Source organism: Onychomys torridus, chromosome 5 (assembly GCF_903995425.1).
Source record: "Onychomys torridus chromosome 5, mOncTor1.1, whole genome shotgun sequence".
Lineage (NCBI taxonomy): Eukaryota > Metazoa > Chordata > Mammalia > Rodentia > Cricetidae > Onychomys > Onychomys torridus.
In genome coordinates, this window is record NC_050447.1 from 131035204 (window position 1) to 131057759 (window position 22556).

The window sequence follows — 22556 nt, forward strand, 5'->3', positions numbered from 1 at the left end:
CACTAAATTTAGACTCTGGTCCCCAACCTTGTCTTCACTGCTCACACCTCAAACAAGTGCCCAGACTTCCCTGGAGAGGGGGAAGGGTATCTGGCTGCATCCTACCCACTTTCCTGCCAAGGCCAGGCAGAGTTTCACAAGCAGCTCTCCCTACTCACAGCTGGAACCAGGGCATCTGCCAAAAAATGTCTGCATCCCTTGAGAGACATCTCTCCTGGACCTCCCAAAGCTGGCTATTCTAGCTACGTACTATTCCTAAGGCTACTAACCATCTGGGTGTTGCGGTGCCTAACTTCTGCTCAACAATAGGAAGAAAGATATTACTCTCCGAAGAGTGCACATTAAAGGCTCAGTAATCCTCAGTGGCTGCCTAGCTGGGGAGCAGCCGGGCTTCCAAGTGCAGAGGACAGGGGGCATCAACCTCCTGCAGATGTGCTTTGAAGAACCTACTTGTATCAGAAGTCCAGCATTAGAGTTCACAAAGCCCCATGGTCTCCTCTACATGGAGTCTGACTTCAGGGAGGCTGAAACTCCACCCACTGGGTGTTAGACTGCTCTCCAGGCACAAAGTTTCCCATCCAAGGGCTGAAATTCCAGTACAAGCAATTTGCTAGCTTAGGAAGAGTTTGGCTTTGAGGTTCTTTGTGTGTGCAAGGAGGATGAGTGTGCACAGAGACCAGAGGTCAGCCTTTAATGTTGGTTCTCAGGAGCCACACAACTTGTTTTGAGATGCACTCTCCCTGGGACCTGCGACTCAGTGGCTAGCCTAGGCTGGCTGTCTCCAATCCTCAAGCAGCAGCCTTTCTCTGCCTTCCCAGCTTTGAGATTGTGGGCGCATGTTGCTGTACCCAGAATTCTTTACATCAGTGCTAGAAATCAAAGTCTTGCTTGTGCAGCAAACACATCCCCCAATCCTTAATTTGTGCGCGTCCACACACCTCCAGACACCACCCTAGGTGCGGGAAGTTACATTCTTAATCGTTTTGATCTGTTGCTTTCATTTTTAAAATACAGGTGGTTTTGAGGAATATCTCCAGTCCAGGGCCCACTACCATCTCCTCCCCAAAGGGAAGAGTAAAAAGTGGGTGTTTGGGAGGCTGGGGAAAGCATATGGACCCTGAAATAGGAGGAAAGCATGAGAAAGGGAAAACAGATACAAACAGCCCTGGCCATCATCACAAAGAGCCGATGGCCTGATCTAGCCAGTATAGTCCTTGGAAGTCATTCATGTCCCTCTGGGTTACATATGGCCCCACCTGACACAGGGGCAAGCCTATCTCTGGGTTTAGTGCAGGGTGACCTTTTACTTGTCCACTGCATGAGAACGGATACCATGAATGAGTAAGCCTACATAACACACATAATAAATAGGGTTGGTGCCCTGCCAACACTCAGAAGCAGGGTCCCTCTCTGAGACCACTGTGGGTGGGAACAAATCCATACCACTTTGGTTTTTCTGGGTTTTGTTTTGTTTTTTCTTGTCTATTTCTCTCCAGTGTTCTACCAGGGGCTTCTCTAAAGTTTGTTTTCCCTGCTGAAAAGACGCAAAATCCTCCAAACCTGGAATCCATGACATCAAAGACTAGAGGCCAAGATGTGAAGGCAAAACAGTTCTCATCTTCCTGGAGTGCAGCCAAGGAGGAGTGGCTGGCAGTGGCTGGATGAAGCTGTACCCCAGAGGTGCAAGGGATGCAGGGCAGCTTCGAGGAAGCCCCAGTCCTTCCACACAGCTGCAGTAGTCAAGGCATGGTCCCAGAAGGGCTGATGGGCCACTTCTTGTTAGTTCTACCTTGTCCTCCAAAAGACAGCAGCTTCAGTAGTCTAGGGTCCCCATGGGACATATCCCCCATGGGACGTGTCCAGAAGACATGTGGAGGTGTTTTAGCATCATGAAAAGATCAGTAGTAAAGAAATCCAGTAGATACCTGCACAGCCCCAGCCAAACACGAATGCATGCATGCATGGACACACACACATGCACACACAGACACAGACACACACACATACACACACACACACACACACATATACACACACACACACACAAACACATACACACAAACACACACACACAAACACACACACACAACACAACACACACACACACACACACACACACACACACACACACACACACACGCTCAAGGAGTTTTGTGGGGCTGTCAGGAACCCTACTGTTTAGGGCACAAACCAAAGCACCTCAGAGCAGAAGGTGGATCATCAATGTCCACACTGAGAGAGACAAGGCTGGTCTGCTAAGACAACGATGGTGGTTCTCGAACCACTCCAGAGCCCCCCAGCTAATCTCGTCAGTTGTCATGGTCCTGCTGCTCGATGCTCAGGTCACAGGCAGTGCCCGATCCTCCCTCCGCCTCCTGGCAGTGGTAGTCTGGGTCACGAGGATTTGTGGATCACAGCAACACCTAACATGAAAGAAAGGAAAGGAAGTTACCATCTTGGCTTCTCCCAAGTCAACCAGAGTCCCAAGGGTCCAGGAATCTGTGACATCCTGTCACAGCCTGTGGAATCCCAAAGGGCCACACACTATCGCTGCTAGCAGCTGGCTGTTTCCACTCTAGCAGCCACATCCTGGTGGGACACTTGAATCCACAAGCATGATCTCAAACAGTGTATGCCAGGAGACCCATCCCACTTCTCTTCCTGACCACAGCATCCAGCTTAACAACCCCCACACTCCTCACTGAGAACCTGGAGGCATCTGTCTCCAAATCTGTGTCGTTTTTGGAGAAGTGATGTCTGATGTATATCTACTTTTCTACTTTTAGAAGTCACTGGAATGCCTGGAATGAACAGTACACCAACATCACGGGAAGAAGAAAAACAGAACTCCAGCCTCAGCCTTGCCAACAGGCAATCTGTATTGTGGTTTTCAGTGAGTTTAGTCAAATCTGCAGGCTACTTCCCATACGATTTGTTGTCATAGAACTGAGAGGTCCTCATCCAGTGCTCAATTCCCAGTTGGATAAACATTCCAAACATGTACTGTGTGAAGCTGCTTTAGTAAATCTTAACCGTATTGAGGCTCTAACTTTGAACATCCATTTATAACCTGTAGTGGGGAGCTGAAGGTGGGAGTCACTGTCACGCCTCCTTATGGCCTGCCCCCGAGGCAGGGGCAGGATGGGAGCCCTTAAGACCAGAGATCTGGATGTGCCCACTCTCTTGGTTCCTAGTGATCCTGCATGTTGGATGGTAACCGAGCAGAGTTCTCCAAAGAATACCGCTGGACTGCACTTCACCTCTCCCAGAACCTGTAAGCTATCCCTTTACTTTTTATAAGTAAAACCCCCAAATAAACCTCCTTTTAACTATGGGGTTGCCTTAACACTTCCACCAGTAGTAACCCAAGTTTCACTGTAATCCACTGAGACTATATGGAAGACACTAGAGGCTGAGAAAGTCAACATCCTTTCTACACATTGTTCTCAACGGTAGACACCAGCTAGTGACAGACTCAGCCTGCTAGACTGCCTTTCCAAATGCCCTGTGGCCCAGTCCTAGCCAATGAGACTGTAAGGCAAGCCTTCTGTGTTGTGATGGCGGCTTGTCCACTTCTTTCTGCCTGGAACCATACAACTTCTTCCTGGTGGAAATCAGTACCAGGCAGGTTTCTGGAACCTGCTAATAAGTCCTAACTCAAAAAGTGCCCACAAGTGAACATGTTTGCTAGAGATGTATTTATTTATTTATTTGTTGGTTTTATTTGGGGGGGGGGGTTGTTTTGTTGTCCAAGACAGGGTTTCTCTGTGTAGTCTTGGCTATCCTGGAACTCACTCTGTAGACGAGGCTGGCCTCAAACTCAGAGTTCTGCCTGCCTCTGCCCCCTGAGTGCTGGGGTTAGGGTGTGCGCCACCATGCCTGGCTTGGAGATTTATCTTAACATATTACTAGAGCTATAAAACATTCTAACTGAAGATGAGGTTCAGGAAATGCAACGCAAGGAAAGGAGGAGACTCCATCAGAGACATTTTGCTTAAGACATCCACTCCCTGTTGGTTCCTGGCTAAAAGCACAGACAGAAGAGCCTGAAGGCAAGCAAGGCTGGACTCCAGACCAGACAGTACCTCCTGGCCTCAGCAGCCTTCCCTGTACTATAGATGCCTCTCTTCCTAAGGAACACTTGTTCAAAGCAGGCTCTTGTAGTGTTTTCATGTAGTGTTTTTATATAAGCCTTTCTTGTTAGAAAAGTAATATGCTCTCATTATGGAAAATGCAGAAGAATACAAAGGAGGAACCTTTTATCCCTTCAAAGAGAACAACCATCATCTTTTAGTACTTTCCAGCTTCTAATAATAATCAGAATGAGTTAGCTCATGCTGACTCACACCAGGCAGGCACCATGCTGCAAACTATACACATTGTATCACGTTTCACTCTCTTAAAAGCCCTCAGAGGCCCAATCTAATTTTATCCCCATTTTTCAACTGAGACAATGGAGGTCAGACTGAATGCCTAGCCCAGAGACCCAGAGCTAGCCGCAGATCTGAGACTGCAACATCCACTTTGAGAAGTAATAGTTCTGCAAACTCCCTCTCTGCTCATGTAGACCCAGAGCCCTCGGCTCACTGGCCACACACAACTGCAGTCTGCCTTTAACCCAGCATTTTCTCCAGACATTAAAAACAGACAAGGTGGGGAGGAGCTGGGAGGAGTTGGGGAGGAAATCATAATCAGAATATGCTATATAAAAAATCTATTTTTAATATTTGAAAAGATAGAAAAATACCCACTGAATAAACATTCCATAGAATATTTAATTATTTCTCTAATGTCAATCCTCAAGTATTATCATTTTCGAGGGGGGAGGTGTGTGCTAGTATAAGCAATGCCCTGAGAAGTCATGTTGGCCTTAAATCTTTGCATGTCAGATCCATTCCCTAGATTCTGAGATAACATACTCACTTGGTCAGTTAGTCTGAGTTCAAAATGGCCTGATTGATTGTCTCCTTCCCACCAGTTCTGAGTGGGCAGACAGTGAAAAGAGGCTTTGAAATATTCAGCACATATGTGAAATCCTAATGGACTCTACTCAGCCCACCCACTCTCTGACACAGAGGTGGAGCCAGAGGCTCCCACCCACTGTCTCATCCTACAAAATGCCTTGTTCTTGCTCTGCAGCTTCAGAAAGAAGGTACTGATTTTTGTTAGAACAGAGTTGTTCTGGGTCAAAATGCTTCCAATGTCTTCATGAAGGCAAATGACACAGGGTGAGAAAGGCTTACAGGAGAGGAAGAGAAAGAAACACTTTGCAATGGGGAAAGAAGGTGACTTGGAGTCCTTGGCACCCGCACAACACAATCATCCATCCTGAAACCTGAACAAGATGGAGTAGCTGACAGATGACCTTTCTCCTGGGAAATGGGAGTAAGAGAAACATTGGAGCCAAGGTGTACGTGACATGAGATAATGATTTTTAAATACTTGGGATAATGGATGGCACATTTAGTAAACATTTAGTCCACACATATCGAAATGTTTAGGTCAGACATAAGAAGCTGGGCTTGTGTTTCTCCTCTTCAGAGGAGTGCTGACCAACATCAACTCTTGGTCCTGCACTGCACTGAACTTGGCATCACCCCCTACAAGAAATAGCCTCTGCACCAGTCTACCCATCACCTCCAGTCTACCCATCACCCCCAGTCTACCCATCACCCCTAGTCTACCCATCACCCCCAGTCTACCCATCACCCCAGTCTACCCATCACCCCCAGTCTACCCATCACCCCCAGTCTACCCAGCCTACCCATCACCCCCAGTCTACCCATTACCCCCAGTCTACCCTCAACCCCCAGTCTACCTATCACCCCCCAGTCTACCCATTACACCCCAGGCTACCCATCACCCCCCAGTCTACCCATCACCCCCCAGTCTACCCATCACCCCCCAGTCTACCCATCACCCCCAGTCTACCTATAACCCCCAGTCTACCCATCATCCCCAGTCTACCCATCACCCCTCAGTCTATCCATTACACCCCAGGCTACCCATCACCCCCCAGTCTACCCATCACCCCCCAGTCTACCCATCACCCGCCAGTCTACCAATTACCCCCCCAGTCTACCCATCACCCCCAGTCTACCCATCACCCCCCCAGTCTATCCATTACCCCCTAGTCTACCCATCACCCCCCAGTCTACCCATTACCCCCTAGTCTACCCATCACCCCCCCAGTCTACTCATTACCCCCAGCCTACCCATTACCCCCTAGTCTACCCATCGCCCCCCAGTCTACTCATTACCCCCAGCCTACCCATCACCCCCAGTCTACCCATCACCCCCAGTCTACCCATCACCCCCCCAGTCTACTCATTACCCCCCAGCCTACCCATTACCCCTAGTCTACCCATCGCCCCCCCAGTCTACTCATTACCCCCAGCCTACCCATTACTCCCCAGTCTACCCATCACCCCCCCAGTCTACTCATTACCCCCAGCATACCCATTACTCCCCAGTCTACCCATCACCCCCCAGTCTACTCATTACCCCCAGCCTACCCATCACCCCCAGTCTACCCATCACCCCCAGTCTACCCATCACCCCCCCAGTCTACTCATTACCCCCCAGCCTACCCATTACCCCCTAGTCTACCCATCGCCCCCCAGTCTACTCATTACCCCCAGCCTACCCATTACCCCCCAGTCTACCCATCACCCCCCCAGTCTACTTATTACCCCCAGCCTACCCATTACTCCCCCAGCCCCTTTACTCAGCCTTGAGCGGGGACAGTAGAGGGGGCATGGCTTAGGTAGAAGTCTGATCTACATTTGAACTCTGACTTTGGTGCATGCTTATTAGCCATGTGGCTGACCTTTGGTGATTGCTTATAGTCTCCAAAACTCAGCTGCAAAATCAAGGATGCAGTCCCACTCAGCCTGAGGGCTGTTGAGAAGATGAAAGGGAATGTACACACTGTACCTACTATGCTGGCTCACAGCTCAAGGAGAGGTTCGAGATGCAATATAAAACAGCTCCTATGAGCCCATGTGTTAAAGGTTTGGAACTGAGCTGGTCATGATACTGTGGGAGATGCTAGAAACTTTAGGAGGTGAGGGGAGCGAGTCACAGGAGGTATGCCACTGAAGTGCTCTTAACCCTGACCCTCTCCCAACCCTCTGCTGCCTAACTACTAGGAGACTGGAAGTCCCATTATCCCACATATCATCTCTACATGTTGCCTCACAACCATCATAAACAAAGGAGCCAAGAGATAGCAGACTGAAATTCCTGACAGTGTGAGACCAAAAAAAAACCCTTTTCCCCCAATCCCTCCCACACACACCCCACCCTCTACACACACTCTACACACACCCCACCCCCTACACACACTCTATACACATACACACACTCTATACACATACATACACTCTATACACATACATACACACACACACACCACACACACACCACACACACACACCACCCCCTACACACACTCTATACACACACACACACACACACACACACACACACACCACATACACCACACACACACCCTACTCCCCGCCCCCCCCCACACACACATACTTACATAATTCCTCTCAGGAACTTGTCACAACAACGAGAAACTACCCAACATAAAAATTACACAAAGAAAAACAATTTATGTATGAATTTGTGACCCAGAATCCAACAGAGCCCATCCCCTGAGAACAGGTCCCTGTCGACCATTCTTACAGCTGTTCTGTCCTGAAGCACCCCATTCACAACTCATGTTAATCTTATGTAAGTATGTGGTGTTTTCTATCTATGCAGGTAGGTCTTATCTTCCCAATTGATTTATTTTTATTTTACACACATTGGTGTTTTGCCTGTGTGTATGTCTGTGTGAGGGTGCCCTGGAACTGGAGTTACAGACAGTTGTGAGCTGCCATGTGAGTGCTGGGAATTGAACCCAGGTCCTCTGGAAGAGCAGTCAGTGCTCTTAACCACTAAGCCATCTCTCCAGCCCCTCAACCTAACTTCTAATGAGCAAGAACTATGCTCTCCCACCTACACAAAGTGAACCAGGAATGGCCAAGGCAGTCACAGCTCAGGTCAGTGGAAAGTGACCCCCTGGAACACTACATTTAAGTATTCCACGAAGCTACATTCAAGTTCACAGGGAAGTGCCAGCTTTCAGCACCCACCATGGGCACACAGAAAAAATACAATTGCTGCGATGCTGCAGGAGGCATTCAGCTCAGCCCCTCTCTCTGGTCTTGCCCTTGCTGTGCTGGAACCTGGAGCGGGACCCACTGACCTGCATAGCTCCTCCCAGTGCTCATGTTGGTTGGCAGCAGCGTCCATTTGTCAGTGACTGGGTTGTAGTACTCTACTGAAGCCAGGTTGCAGGATCCATCATCCCCTCCAACCACATATAGGAGTCCATTCACTGCACAGACCCCTGGAAATCAAGCAGAAGTCACAGGATCAATGGGAGTATCAGAAACCAGGACCCATGGGCTGATGCCCATGTCCTGGAGACTCTTCTCCCCAGTTTCTGTGGCACAACAGAGATGGCACTCTGGGGTCTGAGTCAACTCAGTGGAGGAGCATGCTGTACACAGCCACAGGGCTCTGAGGGTCCCCTTTCTAGTAAGGCTGCTTCTCTCACCAGGGAGCTTTTATTATTATATAGTCCTACAGATGTTCCTGCTGTGCCCCACTCCCACTGCCGCATTACAGAGAGGGCATTATGGGTTCTCCCTGTGGGAACATTATAGCGAGATGTCACAGGTCTCCCTGTGGGAACATTCCCTGTATGTTATGTTCATCCTATATGCTGCTAATGGCTGTGCCTGTAACTCCCTCTTAAGACAAGCATCTGAATTCAACCTGGGTTGGGGCTCTTTTCTCGTTCTTATCTCAGGGTGAGCTTGTTTGGTGGCATGGTCTCATGAAGCTGGACGGAAGGGCGGGGAAATGTAATTCTTATTCAAGACCTTAAAACTCATAGTCCAGTAGATAGTGTTTGGTTTGTTTGAGTTTTTTTTTTTTTTTTATAAACTCAAGTTTATTGGTGATGCTTTTAAAAGTAGTAACTAGCAATGCTAATTACAGAGACTGTCAGTACTGGTGAGTGCATAAAACGTGCCTCCTGCCTGCCTGGATGCACATAAGTGTACATGTACATAAAAGCACAGGTCCTTCCTCTGCCTCAAGATTCTACTTTTGGCCTTTTCTTCTAGAGAAATCATTTTAAATGTGTACATTGACTTAACTATGAGGATCATTTATAATAACTACAGCTTTACTAGTAGCATATAAAAGATGGGATAAATGAAGTATTCAATAATGAACTGGGTAAATTATGATATAGCCATGTTAAGCAAAAGCATGAAGATACGTTTAGTGCTGTAATGACTTGATGAAGAATGGAAAAGCAAGTTTCAAAACAGGCTATGGTAAGATCCATCCGTTATTAAAGACATAATATCTATATGTGAATGTGTATATACGTCCATGTCTATAACTTAATTCATAGACTGCAGGCAGACTTAGCTGCCTTACAGACTCTGTAATTTCTTGTTCATGTGGCTGAAGGCCAAATGCCAGGCGTGCATCTCAGCAGGCTCAGGCAGCAAGCCAATTAGTAACGCCCCTCTGTTTATGCTTCCAACAATTCAGCCACAGAGAGTTTAGCAAACAGGTAATATGAGAATGAAGGAAGGAAGTCTATCTGGCAGCGCCTTTCAGTCAGCCCAGCCTGGGAAGGTGGGGGAGGCCAACCTACCTGTTCCCAGAGCAAAGAAGCACAAAGCAAGGTCAACAGTGCAGGGTACAACTCAAAGTCAAGGAAGGAAACAGCCTGGCTGGGTGTCAGGCCCCAGGACACGTGCCCCTGAGTACCCTGGGACAGGCTGTTCCTATAGGAAGGATTCAGAGAGCAAAGGGACGTGGGGACAGGGAATTCAAAGGAGACAATAAAGGATGAGGTGACACTGGAGAATCAGGTAGGCTCCCCTGCTGGGAAGGAACTTGGACCTTGGGAAATATGAAGACCTTTCAGCCTGCTATTGGCAGAGAAAACACAATACGGCACTGCTGTCGGGCTCAAGTGATCACAGCTCTGTACATGACTACCAGCCTAGCCATCAGGCAGGGGCACTGGTGAATCTTGGCATCAACCTCCACTGGAGAGGGGACTCCTCTGAGTCTCAATGTGTATGTGTTGGCAGTGGGGGGAGGGTCCTAGGGCCAGTTTTTGGGGTCCAGATTCTCCCTTCCCCTAACTCAGAGCCTACAAAACAAACGGCCACTCTTACATTCAGGATACAAGCTCAGCTCCATACTCTGGCTGTGGGAGAGCAGTCACATTACCTGCGTTGCGCCGGCACATGTTCATGTCAGCCACCTGCTTCCAGGAGTTTGTCCCAGGATCATAAACCTCCACACTCTTCCTCACCAAGGGTCCATCGTGTCCTCCTGTGGCATACAGCTGTCCGCTGAGCACCCCAACCCCTGAAAGGCAGAGCAGTGTCCCAGCCTCAGGCCCACTGGAAGAACTAGAAACCAAGAGGCCTGGTGTCCAGCCCTGGATAGCCATCACCAGCAGGGTGACTTGGGGAGCAAGTTCTGTCTCCCTGGACCTCAATCTCCTTATCTGTAAGACAAATACATGATACCCTTCCCGGCTCCTCGTAAGGCAGACAGCCTGGAAACACTGAGATACAAAGCCAACATGATCCCATTTTTGGCTTTATGATGAAAATATGTTTGTGTGTAGACATATATACCGGGGGTAACAAAGGGTAAAAGAGTCAAATCCACAAAAATGTGAAAAGTGGCTAATTCTCAAGCGTAAAATGATACCCATTTCCCTCTTGTCTATCCACACTGCCTTGTTTTCCTTCAATATCTTAGTATTCAGCCTTGTATCCATTGTGTAAACAGCCACAGAGCAGGGTTGCTCAGATCACCACTGGGGAGACATCCCTGCCAGCCTGTTCCTTCAGGCCCTCTTCTCCTTGATGGGAGAAGGCATAAAACCTCTCCAGGGGGGGAGCTGCCCAAGACAAGCAGTCCTTTGCTGTGAGACAGAGAGATCTAGGCCATAAGGGAGGGAAGTGGCACTGACCTGCAAGCTAGGACGTCTAGACCTGCCTCTCTCACGTCCCCTCTGGGTGACCCTCTCTCTCCCATTCATGGAGGGAGGGAGTTGGAATGATTCAGTGGTTCCCTTCTGTGGACAGGCTACACCCCTTCTGCTGAGAACTTTCTGGAAAGACAGGGCCTTAGTCCCAGAGACACTGGTCAGAAACCCAAAAAGGGGTGTTGGTGAACAGGATGTGCAGCCATGTGTAGGTCCAGGGGCTGGATCTGGAGGCTACAGATAAGGTCAAGAACTGCTTATGTCTTACCCTGGCCTGTTCTCAAGGCTGCTGCTGCTAGGCTCTCAGCAGATCTAAATGACAAGATGTGAAATTCAGCCAGTAGTTATTTATGCAGGTTAGCTAGTGGTTCCTAGAAGTTTCCCAAAACTAGCAGCAGATGGCACTGCTGGCCCAGCAATGGCTGGCGTCAGGTTGTGAGATTCAGAAACTGCAGGCTCCAAGCTGCTTCACCCTTCCCTTCCTCCAGGGTCATCAGGAGTTGACACCTCTGGGATCCTGAGATGGCCTCCTTTCCACCACCATGTCCATCCCTCTGCTCATGCTAGCCACTGCTGAGGGAGCCAGCAGTCACCCAGGCATGCCCCAGAAACTCTTCCACCGCCCTCATCCCTTGGCAGCCTGCTCTTCGACACCCATGTAGAGCCACACTGGGACTTAGGCAGCTGGAACACAGAGCCTTTGGTCTCTAGGTCCTTGGCTCTCCCAGGAACCCACTATGATGAGCGCATGGGCTAGTAGCCCTAGAGATGAAACATTCCCCAACTCTTAGCAGAGCAAAGCTTTGGAGAAAGGGCTCCAAGGACAGGGTTCCATAGCAATCTGAACACAAAGCACATCCCAAGCCAAGGTCACCGGGCCTTCCAGAAACATAAGCAGCAGTTAACAACATCATCTGGGGCCTCTAGTCAAGGTTGGGCCAGGTGACATCCACCCTAACCACCTTCTGAACAACTGGTGAGCACAGGCATCACCACAAGCATGCCTGAAGTTCCAGGGACTGGAGACCCTGGCTCAACTGTGAGTTGCCTCCATGCACTGTGTCTGGCTGTCCCTGGCTTCACCATGGGTTGCCTCCATACACTGTGTCTGGCTGTCCCTGGCTTCACCATGGGTTGCCTCCATACACTGTGTCTGGCTGTCCCTGGCTTCACCATGGGTTGCCTCCATGCACTGTGTCGGGCCACTCCCTATATACATAGGCTTTTAGCACTCGCTGTCATGACCCAAGTCACCATACGGATTTTTAGGAGGTATAAAGAAGGTGCTAGAAGCTATGATTACTAAATGATCAGGACGGGGAGGAATCACAGGATTTATGGATGGAACTGGTCCTTTGAGTGTGTGGGCAGCCCATATATTGCACAGCTGAGGTATCAAATGCCAAATATGGGGGAGGGGGTTGCCTAAGTTGACATGATGAGGTCAAGCACACTCAGCTCTAAAGGCCAGGTTTCTTGACTTCAAGGCATTCATGGGAGGCCAAGGATTAGCAGAGACTGATCCCCAAAAGAACTCCAAACACACACTTCTGAAATGGAATTGTGCACACTTTCAACTTCACAGCCCATCCATGTGTACATAAAACTTCTCTTTAAAAAAAAATTAAAATTATAAAAAGTTAAGGATGTAGGTATGTGAGGTCATAATCCAGTCTCCAAAAGTAGATGGGGGCAGAGGAGAGAAAATGAACACATGTAACTCTACGGTTTCACTTCTCAGGAATCATAGGCCCTTCCCACCAGCCCCAAACTGAGAATCAGATCAGTCACCAGGAGCCCCAGGAACTGTGGCCAAGGCCTCTGTTTGCTCCCTGAGACCATGGGCTCCTGGGATGGTGGAGACAAAGGGGGCAGGAAGGGGCTGTTGTGGCAGCTCCTAAGTGCCTGGACTTCCCCACACAACAGAAATAGAAAGCCATTTGGGGGGTCAATTTCTCATCATCATGTTGCAGAGGAACAAAGAAAAGTGGGGATAAGAGACCTGGGCTTATCTCCAGCCATAAACACTGTGGTGCTGGCTTTTAACTCCCAAGGCACCAGCTGCAGGCAGGCCAGCTGGGCTCAACAGCTAGAACCACAGCAACAGCCCATCCTCCACACAGGAATGGGGCTCATGATTTGAGGTCTAAAAAGCCTCACCTGGAAAGAGAATTCTACCTCTGCAAGTTTCTAATTCTGTAAGGTTGGGCAAAGTGACCCACCTCTGAAGTCGAATCAGGATCAGTAAGCCTTTTAGGGCCGAGGTGAGGGGAAAGTGGATGGAGGCCCTGGCCAGGCACTCCTGCAATCCCAGCATGCAGAGGCTAAAGCAGGGGGTTTGAGTTTGAAGTCAGCCTGGTGGCACAGTGAGATTCAGAGGAAGGAAGGGAGAGTATCTGTATTCTGGCACATAGTGGGCCTGTACCTTCCAGAGATGTAGGCCCATGTACAAACCGAAGGAATGTCCTGGTGTGGCCTGGGCTGTTGGTGAGATCAACGCCTGCCTGGGCCATAGAACAAGAGACAGCAGTAACAGAATGACATAGGAGACAACAACCCTTCTGCACTGAGCAAGGAATCCAGGGAAAAGGCAGATCCTTGTGTGAGCAGAACCGTAGACGTGGTGGGGTTACTGACACCGACAGGAAAGGGTGGCGGGGGGAGGGGGGAGGGGAAAATAAGGTACAGTTCAGTTGTTTGTCTCTAGTCTCCGCCATGAGGAGTGCAGATACAGCTTGTACCCCAAGGCTCTCCTGTGCCCCAAGGCTCCCCTGTACCCCAAGGCTATCCTGTACCCCAAGGCTCTCCTGTGCCCCAAGGCTCTCCTGTGCCCCAAGGCTCTCCTGTGCCCCAAGGCTATCCTGTACCCCAAGGCTCTCACATACCAGCGCCACTGCGTCGGGTGCTCATGTCTGCCACATATGTCCACTCATTGGTGGCTGGGTTGTACTGCTCCACAGTGCTCAGGCACTGCCTGGAAGCCCCGTCGTAACCCCCAACAGCATACAGCTTCCCTGGAATAGACAAAGTGACTAAGGGTGGTGCCAGGGACCATGACAAGGAACAGCAGCTTGGCTGACGCTCCATTATTAGCCCACTGAGGCACCTTTGCCTCATTCCGAGTTCTGGGTGGACCCAGCTCAGTCTCCAAGCACAGGACATGTCTCCCTTTGCATTTCTGTCTTCTGTCTGCTCTGAAGCCAGCGGAAGCTCTTTCTAAAAAGGCCCCAGGTACCTGACATAGAACACCAGCCTGGCATCACTGAGGTTCCAAGTAATGTTGCTTGGAGAACTAGATTAAAACACGCATCACTGGGAGGTGCAAGGCAATCACACACCCAGCTTTCTGGCTCTGGGTTCACAATGACAAGTGAGAAGAATATGGAAGAATATTCTTTAGTGAGAGCCTGAGCCTTGCCCTAGTCACTCCTCCCAAAACTCTGGCTGGTAGAGCAGGTAAATGAAGTGTTCTGTGCACACTCTAAGTGAGGCAGCTGGAATTTTTCTGCAGATTACCTTTGTGCTGTGAGCTGTATCAGAACCCTGAAGAATTATCAACTATTTTTACGTGGACTTTTGCCTGCATGTATGTCTGTGAGGGTGCCAGATCCCCTGGAACTGGAGTTACAGACAGTTGTGAGCTGCCGTGTGGGTGCTAGGAATTGAACCCGGGTCCTCTGGAAGATCGGCCAGCACTTTTAACTGCTGAGCCATCCCTCCAACCCTTAACAACTATTTTCAAATAAAAATAACATTAAGCTCCTGTGGGAGCCATCCCCAACTGGGGCTGGAAGCTGGGAGTGAGGTGCAAACAAGAAAGGGGAAATCTGGGGTTGGGGATTTAGCTCAGTGGCAGAGCACTTGCCTAGCAAGCGCAAAGCCCTGGGTTCGATCCTCAGCTAAAAAAAATAAAAGAAATAAAGAAAAAGAAAAAAAGAAAGCCATGCCAGGCGGTGGTGGCGCACGCCTTTAATCCCAGCACTTGGGAGGTAGAGCCAGGTGGATCTCTGTGAGTTCGAGGCCAGCCTGGTCTACAGAGTGAGTTCCAGGAAAGACGCAAAGCTACACAGAGAAACCCTGTCTCAAAAAACCAAAAAAAAAAAAAAAGGGGGGGGGGGGAAATCTGACCTATGTGAGAACAAGAGATCAAACATCTGGGGCTTAACATTTATAGTCTTAAGATACAATAGGATGTCTCTTCTGTGGGGACAGGGAGAGAGGCCCTACTTTGCCTATGGACATCAGGTCTACCGGACACCATTACACTAGCAGCAGGCTAAACTGACACTAACTTCAGGCTAATAAACTCAGACATGGGCAAACCTATTCGGCAGAATTACTTCGTCAAGGATTTGGGGCCATTATATGAGTCCCTAATACGGAGGGTGCAGCTAAGATACAAAAACCCATGATTGTGTTTTAGCTTCCCCTGCCCAAACACCGTACCATCAGGGCGACTGATCCAATAATCCTACTCTACTGTGTTTTCCTCTCAGTCTTTTCAATCAACATTTTTCAAAAAGACCTCATCACAGCTCCTCCCTCGCAAAGTCAAAGTTCACAGAAAAATCTAATGAGTAACCTCTCCCTGAGTGCAAGTCACTAACACTGTGTGCTGGCTCAGGTGGTCCCATCTCTGTGACACACTCTCCACTCTGTCAGGCACTTCCGTCTACACTCCAGCTCCCGCTGGACCTTGTTCTCATGAGTGACTCTTCCAGGCCGCAAGCAGCAAATTATCCTGCCATTCTTAAGGGTCTTTCAGACTGCATAATCTTGGTAGATGAGGCAGAGGAGAATGAACCAGTGCGGAAAGCTGCACCTTCAAGCCATTGTGAAGCACAGTCCACTCCAGCTCCTCCCCTGCATTCTTAGTAACTCTCTGCTGTCCTGAGGCAGTCCACAGCCCTTAGAGCTTCAGGTGCAGGAGGACAGAGAGAAGCAGACTCCCAGCTCTCCCTACACCCACAGGGCAAGCTGTTTGGCTGTGTTTCTGCAGGCAGGCACGCTGGCAAAAGCCCTTGTCCCTGGCAGTATTTTAAATCTCCACTGTCAAGGCACCTCCTCTAACCCTGTCAACCTTGTATCAGCTAAAGCAAATGGCCACTCAAGGTCTCTCCTGGAGGGTGTTGGTGAGGGCCTGCTATCTGGAAGTCCTGGCCTCCCGTTTGTTCTTGGCTAAGGAGCAAGGAGGGAAAAGAGAATGTGACGGGACAAAGCTCTTGGATCTGACTGGCAAATCAGTTTCTGTCCCACCAAGAGGGTAAGACCTTGAGAAACAGTTTATCCTGGTACAGGGACAGGGTCCTGGCCTCACTGAGATGATGTGTTCAACTACACCGGGATAATATGCCTTTCAGTGAAAATTTCAAACTAATGGCAGTGGTAGAGGTTGAGATGTGCTGAGAAAAGAGACTGTCACCATCTACGCTGGTCAATTTTTGTCAACTTGACACAGAGTAGAGCCACCTGGGGACAGGAACCCTCAGCTGAAGGATTGCCTCCATCAGGCTGGCCTGTAGGCATGTCTGTGGATCATCTCGATTGCAAATGGAGACATAAGGGCCCAGCCCACTGTGGGTAGTGCCATCCCTAGGAAGGTGGTCCTGGGTTGTATATAAGAAAGCAAGCTGAGCATGCCATGGAGAGCAAGCCAATAAGAAGCACTCCTCCATGGCCACATGTGTACCTGTGTATGTGTGTGCATGTATATGTGAGTGTGAGTATACATGAGTATGCTCTCATGGGTGCACATGAAGCATCCATACATACATCTGGATGAGCAGACATCAGTGCAGACTAATACATCTTCATTGGCTCATCATCTCTAACATTTTAATTTAACTCATCCTCTCCACATTGGTCCTGAGCTCACAAACTCCTGCCTATCAGCATTTGAGAATGGTCTCCTAATCAAGGTTAGGAGTCAGAAGGCCTGGGCTGAGGACTGCTCTGCTATTTACTACTGTAATACACGTACTTCATTTGCCCTCTCCAGGACTCAGTTTCTCCAACTGAAAGAAAGAACAATCTGAGACCTGCCTGTGCCCTTCCAGAAGGCTTGGGAGAATAAGTAAGAGAAAGTTGCTTTTACAAACTTCCAAGTCTTGTCTGGCCAGGCCTCCAGTCTCAGCACTGCCTCCTGCCTCAGCCACACCCCACACCAAGACTGCCCTAAGACCACACACTTGTTAGGCCTGGAAAAAGGAGCCTGTCTTTCCCATTGCCCTGTTAGCATGCAACATGGGAAGGTGAGGAGAGAATTAACAAGTACAATTAACTCATACGCTTTACTACAGTGCACCTGAGTTTATACGTTGACTCTGGGCTCCCTACTTCCTCCCATCCACCCCCCCTCCACTGTTAGCAGAGATATTGACAGGTAGCCAAGGAACAGGCATCACTCTCCCCCAGGTCTCCTCTCTCCTAACCTGCTGAAGCCCTCCTTAGCCTTGGCCCAGGAGCTTGCCCTTAGAGTCCCAAGCCCATCCCCAGCCCCTACCCCAGCCCCCAGTCTATTAACTAAAGACTGTGGAACTGAACTCAGCCCAGCGACCTGAAGAATGGAGCTATAATGGAGGGAGGATCAAGCACAATGCCGGACTCAGGACAAGACCCACAGATTAGGACAGGATTAGCCACCACCCTCTGCTGCCTCCTTACCCTCCACAACACCCACTCCCACGCTGCTCCGCCGTGTGTTCATTGGAGCCACGAAGAACCACTCATTGGTCTTGTAGCTGTAGGCTTCTACTGAGGCCAGGCCTAGGGAGAAGAGAATCATGAGATTCCTCCAGTCATGGGCTTCCCCCTGCTGTGTGAAGAACAGTGAGACCAGGAAGAGGCCAAGCCAGGACTACAGAGTCGACGTCCAGCTAGGTACACCTCTGCCTAGCATGTGGCCATGGCACATAAGAAGGCCTGTTTCTGCCCCAAAGCTGAGTGATTATGGTGGACAACACTTAAGAGTTTGGATTTGGAATGCCCTAGAGGTCCACATTTATACTAAAGGCTTGTTCTTGGATAGTGGTACTGGGAAGTGGTGGGACTTTTGGAAGAGGGTCCCACCACTGGTGGTGACCCTTTAGGTGACTTAAGATCACAGTCTCTCCTCTTCCTGTTTCTTCCTGGCTAATGAAGTGAGCAGTTTCACGTAGCTACACTGTGCCATGATAAACAACCTCACCACAGATCCACACAGGCCTGTGGACTTGAACCTGCACAACTGTACATCTTAAGATATCTTTTCTGTGTGTGAGGATTACATCAGTATTTCCTGGCAGTGCAGGAGAGCTCACTAATTCCGATGGGGTCATTCCCAGAGTACTTCTACAAGTGCACAGGGGCTAGCCCAAGAACTGACTGAGTAAAGCAAAATTGCCCAGAGAAGAGGGGACAGCAACACACCCTGGACCTACCAGTACTGCCATCAAAGCCTCCCACTGCATAGAGGAGGTCATTGAGCACTGCTGCACCCAGCGTGCTCCGGCGCTCCTGCATGCTGGCAATGGATGTCCACTGGTCCTTCACGCCATCATACACATCCACTGTCCGCACCCGCAGAGAGCCGTTAAACCCACCCACGGCATATACGTGGCCAGCCATGAACACCACACCTGAGACAGAGGAAAACAAAGCATGAGTTGGGAAGGGAGCTGCCTGCCCAAGTCGATATGTGACATCAAGGAAGCAAGGTGGGCATGTGCCTGACTCACTGGGGGTGGGAAAGCCACCCCCAGCTTTAGATACCTGTGAACAACTATGGGACTCTGACTTCTCCTGTTTTCTTGTTTGTTTGTTTGTTTGTTTGTTTGTTTTTGTTTGTTTTTTCCAGAGCTGAGGACCGAACCCAGGGCCTTACGCTTGTTAGGCAAGTGCTCTACTACTGAGCTAAATCCCTAACCCCCTGTTTGTTTCTCTAACTTCACCTGATTTGAATAACTTCTCAAGTTGGCTTAAGTGCATAAGCACAGAGAAACTGACCTCAGAGTAAGCAGCCCTCTGTGCAGGTGGGTGGAGAAGGAAGTCTGGAGAAGAAGCAGGGCTTCAGGGCAGCACCAGGCAGAGACCCTCTGCCGCCTCAAGGCTGCTTGGAACCCAGGTGAAGGGGTGGGGGGCTGCTTACCTGCTCTGCATCTCCTGGAGGGAAGCTCTGCTATCTGGTCCCAGCGGCCCTCCTCAAAATCATAGCACTCCACACTGCGGATCGCCTTAGGTGCCTGGCCACCAACCACAATCATGACCTCCAGAAAGACAAATGCACATTAACTACGTCTGCCCAACATGCATGGGAGTGGATGGCCAATCCGTGGCCCTTCCACACGCTGCTTGCCAGTTTGCAGAGTTACACACAGGAAGATGCCACCCTAGTCACTGAGGGGGTATATATTCAAGAAAAGCCAGCCAAGCACCATAGAAATCCACACTTTCCAAACACCCCTCTCAGGGTGATACTGAGTTAAGGAAAGTATTCTCTACAATCTCTGTACAGGGGAGGGGAGAGGGAGATAGTTACATTGAGACAAACAAATGTATTTGGGGTGGGAAGCATGGATTCTGGATAAATTTTTAGGATAATATTATTACTCATAAGTATTTCTAAGTACCTAGACTGCTGAGGGTACCTATTACTTGCAATAAAGAAAAAATAATCATGTTTGTTTTTTGTTTTTGTTTTTGTTTTTGTTTTTGTTTTGTGGAGCTGAGGATCGAACCCAGGGCCTTGCGCTTGCTAGGCAGGCGCTCTACCACTGAGCTAAATCCCCAGCCCTCACAATCATTTTTAAACACTGCTTTGTGGTGTTTAATGAGTTACTTGACTGATGGTACCCTGAAAGTGCTTTTCCTCCTACAAGTAAGGCCATGGCTACCACAGCCAGCATGCCAGGTGTGCTGTCATTCGCTTGTCAGTGTGATTGACAGATGAGGAATGTCAAATTCGGAGAACACATGTAAACAGCCAGAGGTCACTCTGCAGAGGGAGGCAGAACAGACAGGGGGGCCCAAGCCCACGTGACACAGAGGTCAGGCTGCCATGGCTTCTCTTCCTGTTCTAGACCGAAACTGTGGTCCATGTCAACACTGCCCACTGCACACTGCATTTCATTAGGGAGTCATGAAAATCAATTCCGTTGTGACAAGAACATATCAAATTGAACATCACAGAAAATACACAGTCAAGGAATTCGTTTATGAAATATTTGTTCTGGTTATACCATTTAGATGTCTATTTTGAATAGTAATTCATATGTATTTCTTGCTGCAGGGTGTGGTTAAGTCAAAGGAAAGCCATGGTCTGGCTATGTTAATGAACTGTACTGACTTATGGCATCCACACTCTCAAAATATTATACATGCTATCAATAAATAAAAATCAAAATGCCAAAGATAACAATAGCCTGCATAGTTTGATAAACTCAGGCAAACTTGCTGTCCCCATCTTGATAATATTACCCCTTTCTGACATTTCAACACCCTTCTTAAGAGGCGGGGATGTGGGAAAGTCTCAGCTAGCCAACATAAGGCAGGGGCTGAGCACAACCTGAAGCCTGTTTTATCCACCTAACAGTCCTCACACAAACCCTTTCCAGTTCGGCAGCTCCATGGTTTGTCTGAGAATCTGTTTTTCACATGGGCCAGGACATGCCAAGGCTCTGCTCCAGAAGTCAGATATTGAGAAGCATGACAATTCCTGCCACACTGAACTGTTACACTGCTTTCTGCTTCCTCACAATCTGTTACTGAAGGGAGGAGGGGTCATCTATACGACCATGTGAACTGGCAGGAGTATAACCCTCAGGAAAAGAAAAAGCCCAAGGAGAAAGATGGCTCAGTGGTTAAGAGCACTAACTGATGTTCCAGAGGACCCGGGTTCAATTCCCAGGCCATCAGGTGTCCGATCACACCAGGATTTTAAAATAAGGAAGAAGGAAAACCCCAATCTACAACCATTCCACAGTATCAAGCATGACACCAGACTCCCTAGTGCCCATGTCACTGGTCACTGCTCTTTGGAATTGGTTCACAGTGTCTGTGACCCAAATGTAGGTCAAAATATCTTCAAAGCTCAGGAGTCACTTCTGATCTCTAATCCCTTCCAAAGCAAACCAAAACACACAGGCCTGGCCTCACTGCAGTGCTCCCAGACCAGGACACACAGGCCTCACTGCAGTGCTCCCAGACCAGGACACACAGGCCTCACTGCAGTGTTCGAGGCCAAGTCTTCATGTCCCGTTCCTGTGAGGCTCAGCTTAGAGCCGTCAGTTTGGGGTCAGCAGAATCCTTTTTAGAGAAAAAGCAGAGTGGACCTTTCTTGCCACCACCTCTTGTTCAAATGGCAGTCATGGGCAGGCCTATGGGGCTGGGGGCTGGGATGTTAATGCTAATGAATGCAGCTTCTTGGCACACTTCAGACAATGCCCATCTCCCTCCTCCAGGGTATCAATAAAGGCTATGTGTCCACAAACCTCCCTGAAACTTGCCTTAACTGTCTCACTGTCATTTAAGTTAGCCCCAAACTCTTGGACTCAAGTGATCCTCTTGCCTCAACCTTATGAAACTACAGATACATGCCAGGCCATTGTGCCCAGCAGTAATCACTGCTTTTTGGATAATCTGTCCTCTGGGGTGACTCTGGGTAAGGATGGGGATGCAGGGATCATAAGGAGTTGAAGAGCAGGTTCTGGGCTAACAATAATGCTGGCTGACCAGCACATAATCCTCCTAAAAACTGCACTGAACTTGAAAGTCTTATGGGTACCCAGGGGTCCTGATACCAGACCTCAGTTGTCGCTGTGGTGAGGGCTGAGTGAGGTTCTGCTCACTGAAGAGTTCCAGTTGACTGAATATGAGTGAGCTGAACTCTGCCCCGGCAGGGATGGTTATCAGGCACCTCCCAAAGAGAACACTACCACTACTGGTAAGTCAAATGGCCGTTTCTTTTAGTGAGATTTCTTAGCCTGGTTTCTTAGAATGTGAACCACCAGCATAATGAATTTTAAAACACGGTCAATCATCTCTCACATCCACCGTTCTGCTTCCAGGAAAGAATGCACTGGGGCCACAGGTCAACAGAGCCCCTGTTTGATCAAGACTCTAGCTACAGGGAATGTCCTCTCAGGTCAGAGGAACTACCTGGGCTGTGCACACTTTCTTCATGAAGTGAGGGTAGAGTATGTCCAAACTCTCTTCCATGACAGGTGAGCCGGGCAGAAGGCAGGCCCAGCCAGTCGGTCCCTCGGGCCAGGGCAGGAAGCGAGTCTCTCTTACCCTGGTGCGTGGGGCCGCAGGGCTAACACCAAAAAATTCATCCGAAGGAAGTGTGTCCAGTAGAGTAGAAGACTGGTCCATGCAGGCTCCTAAGCAACAGGTGCCCTGGCAAGAGCTGACGGCAAGATGCAGAAGCAGTGGGGGTCTAACAAGCAGACAGCAAGAGCACAAAGCCCAAAGAGAGAGTAAATGACTG

The 22556-nt window shown here is 49.2% G+C and overlaps 1 protein-coding gene across 1 annotated transcript in view; it reads right to left on the bottom strand.

The window, feature by feature from the left end:
• Positions 1–2094: 2094 nt before the first annotated feature.
• The window catches only part of Klhl3 (kelch like family member 3), an 82060-nt gene continuing 61598 nt past the window's right edge, over positions 2095–22556 (bottom strand). Inside the window, exons 6-12 of the mRNA XM_036189219.1 lie at positions 19218–19335; positions 18511–18708; positions 17756–17857; positions 13978–14106; positions 10321–10461; positions 8261–8404; positions 2095–2423 (exon numbers count right to left, since the gene is read on the bottom strand). Of these exons, the coding sequence (XP_036045112.1) occupies positions 2395–2423; positions 8261–8404; positions 10321–10461; positions 13978–14106; positions 17756–17857; positions 18511–18708; positions 19218–19335 (861 nt within the window). The 3' untranslated portion in view covers positions 2095–2394. The remainder of the gene's footprint in view (positions 2424–8260; positions 8405–10320; positions 10462–13977; positions 14107–17755; positions 17858–18510; positions 18709–19217; positions 19336–22556) is intronic.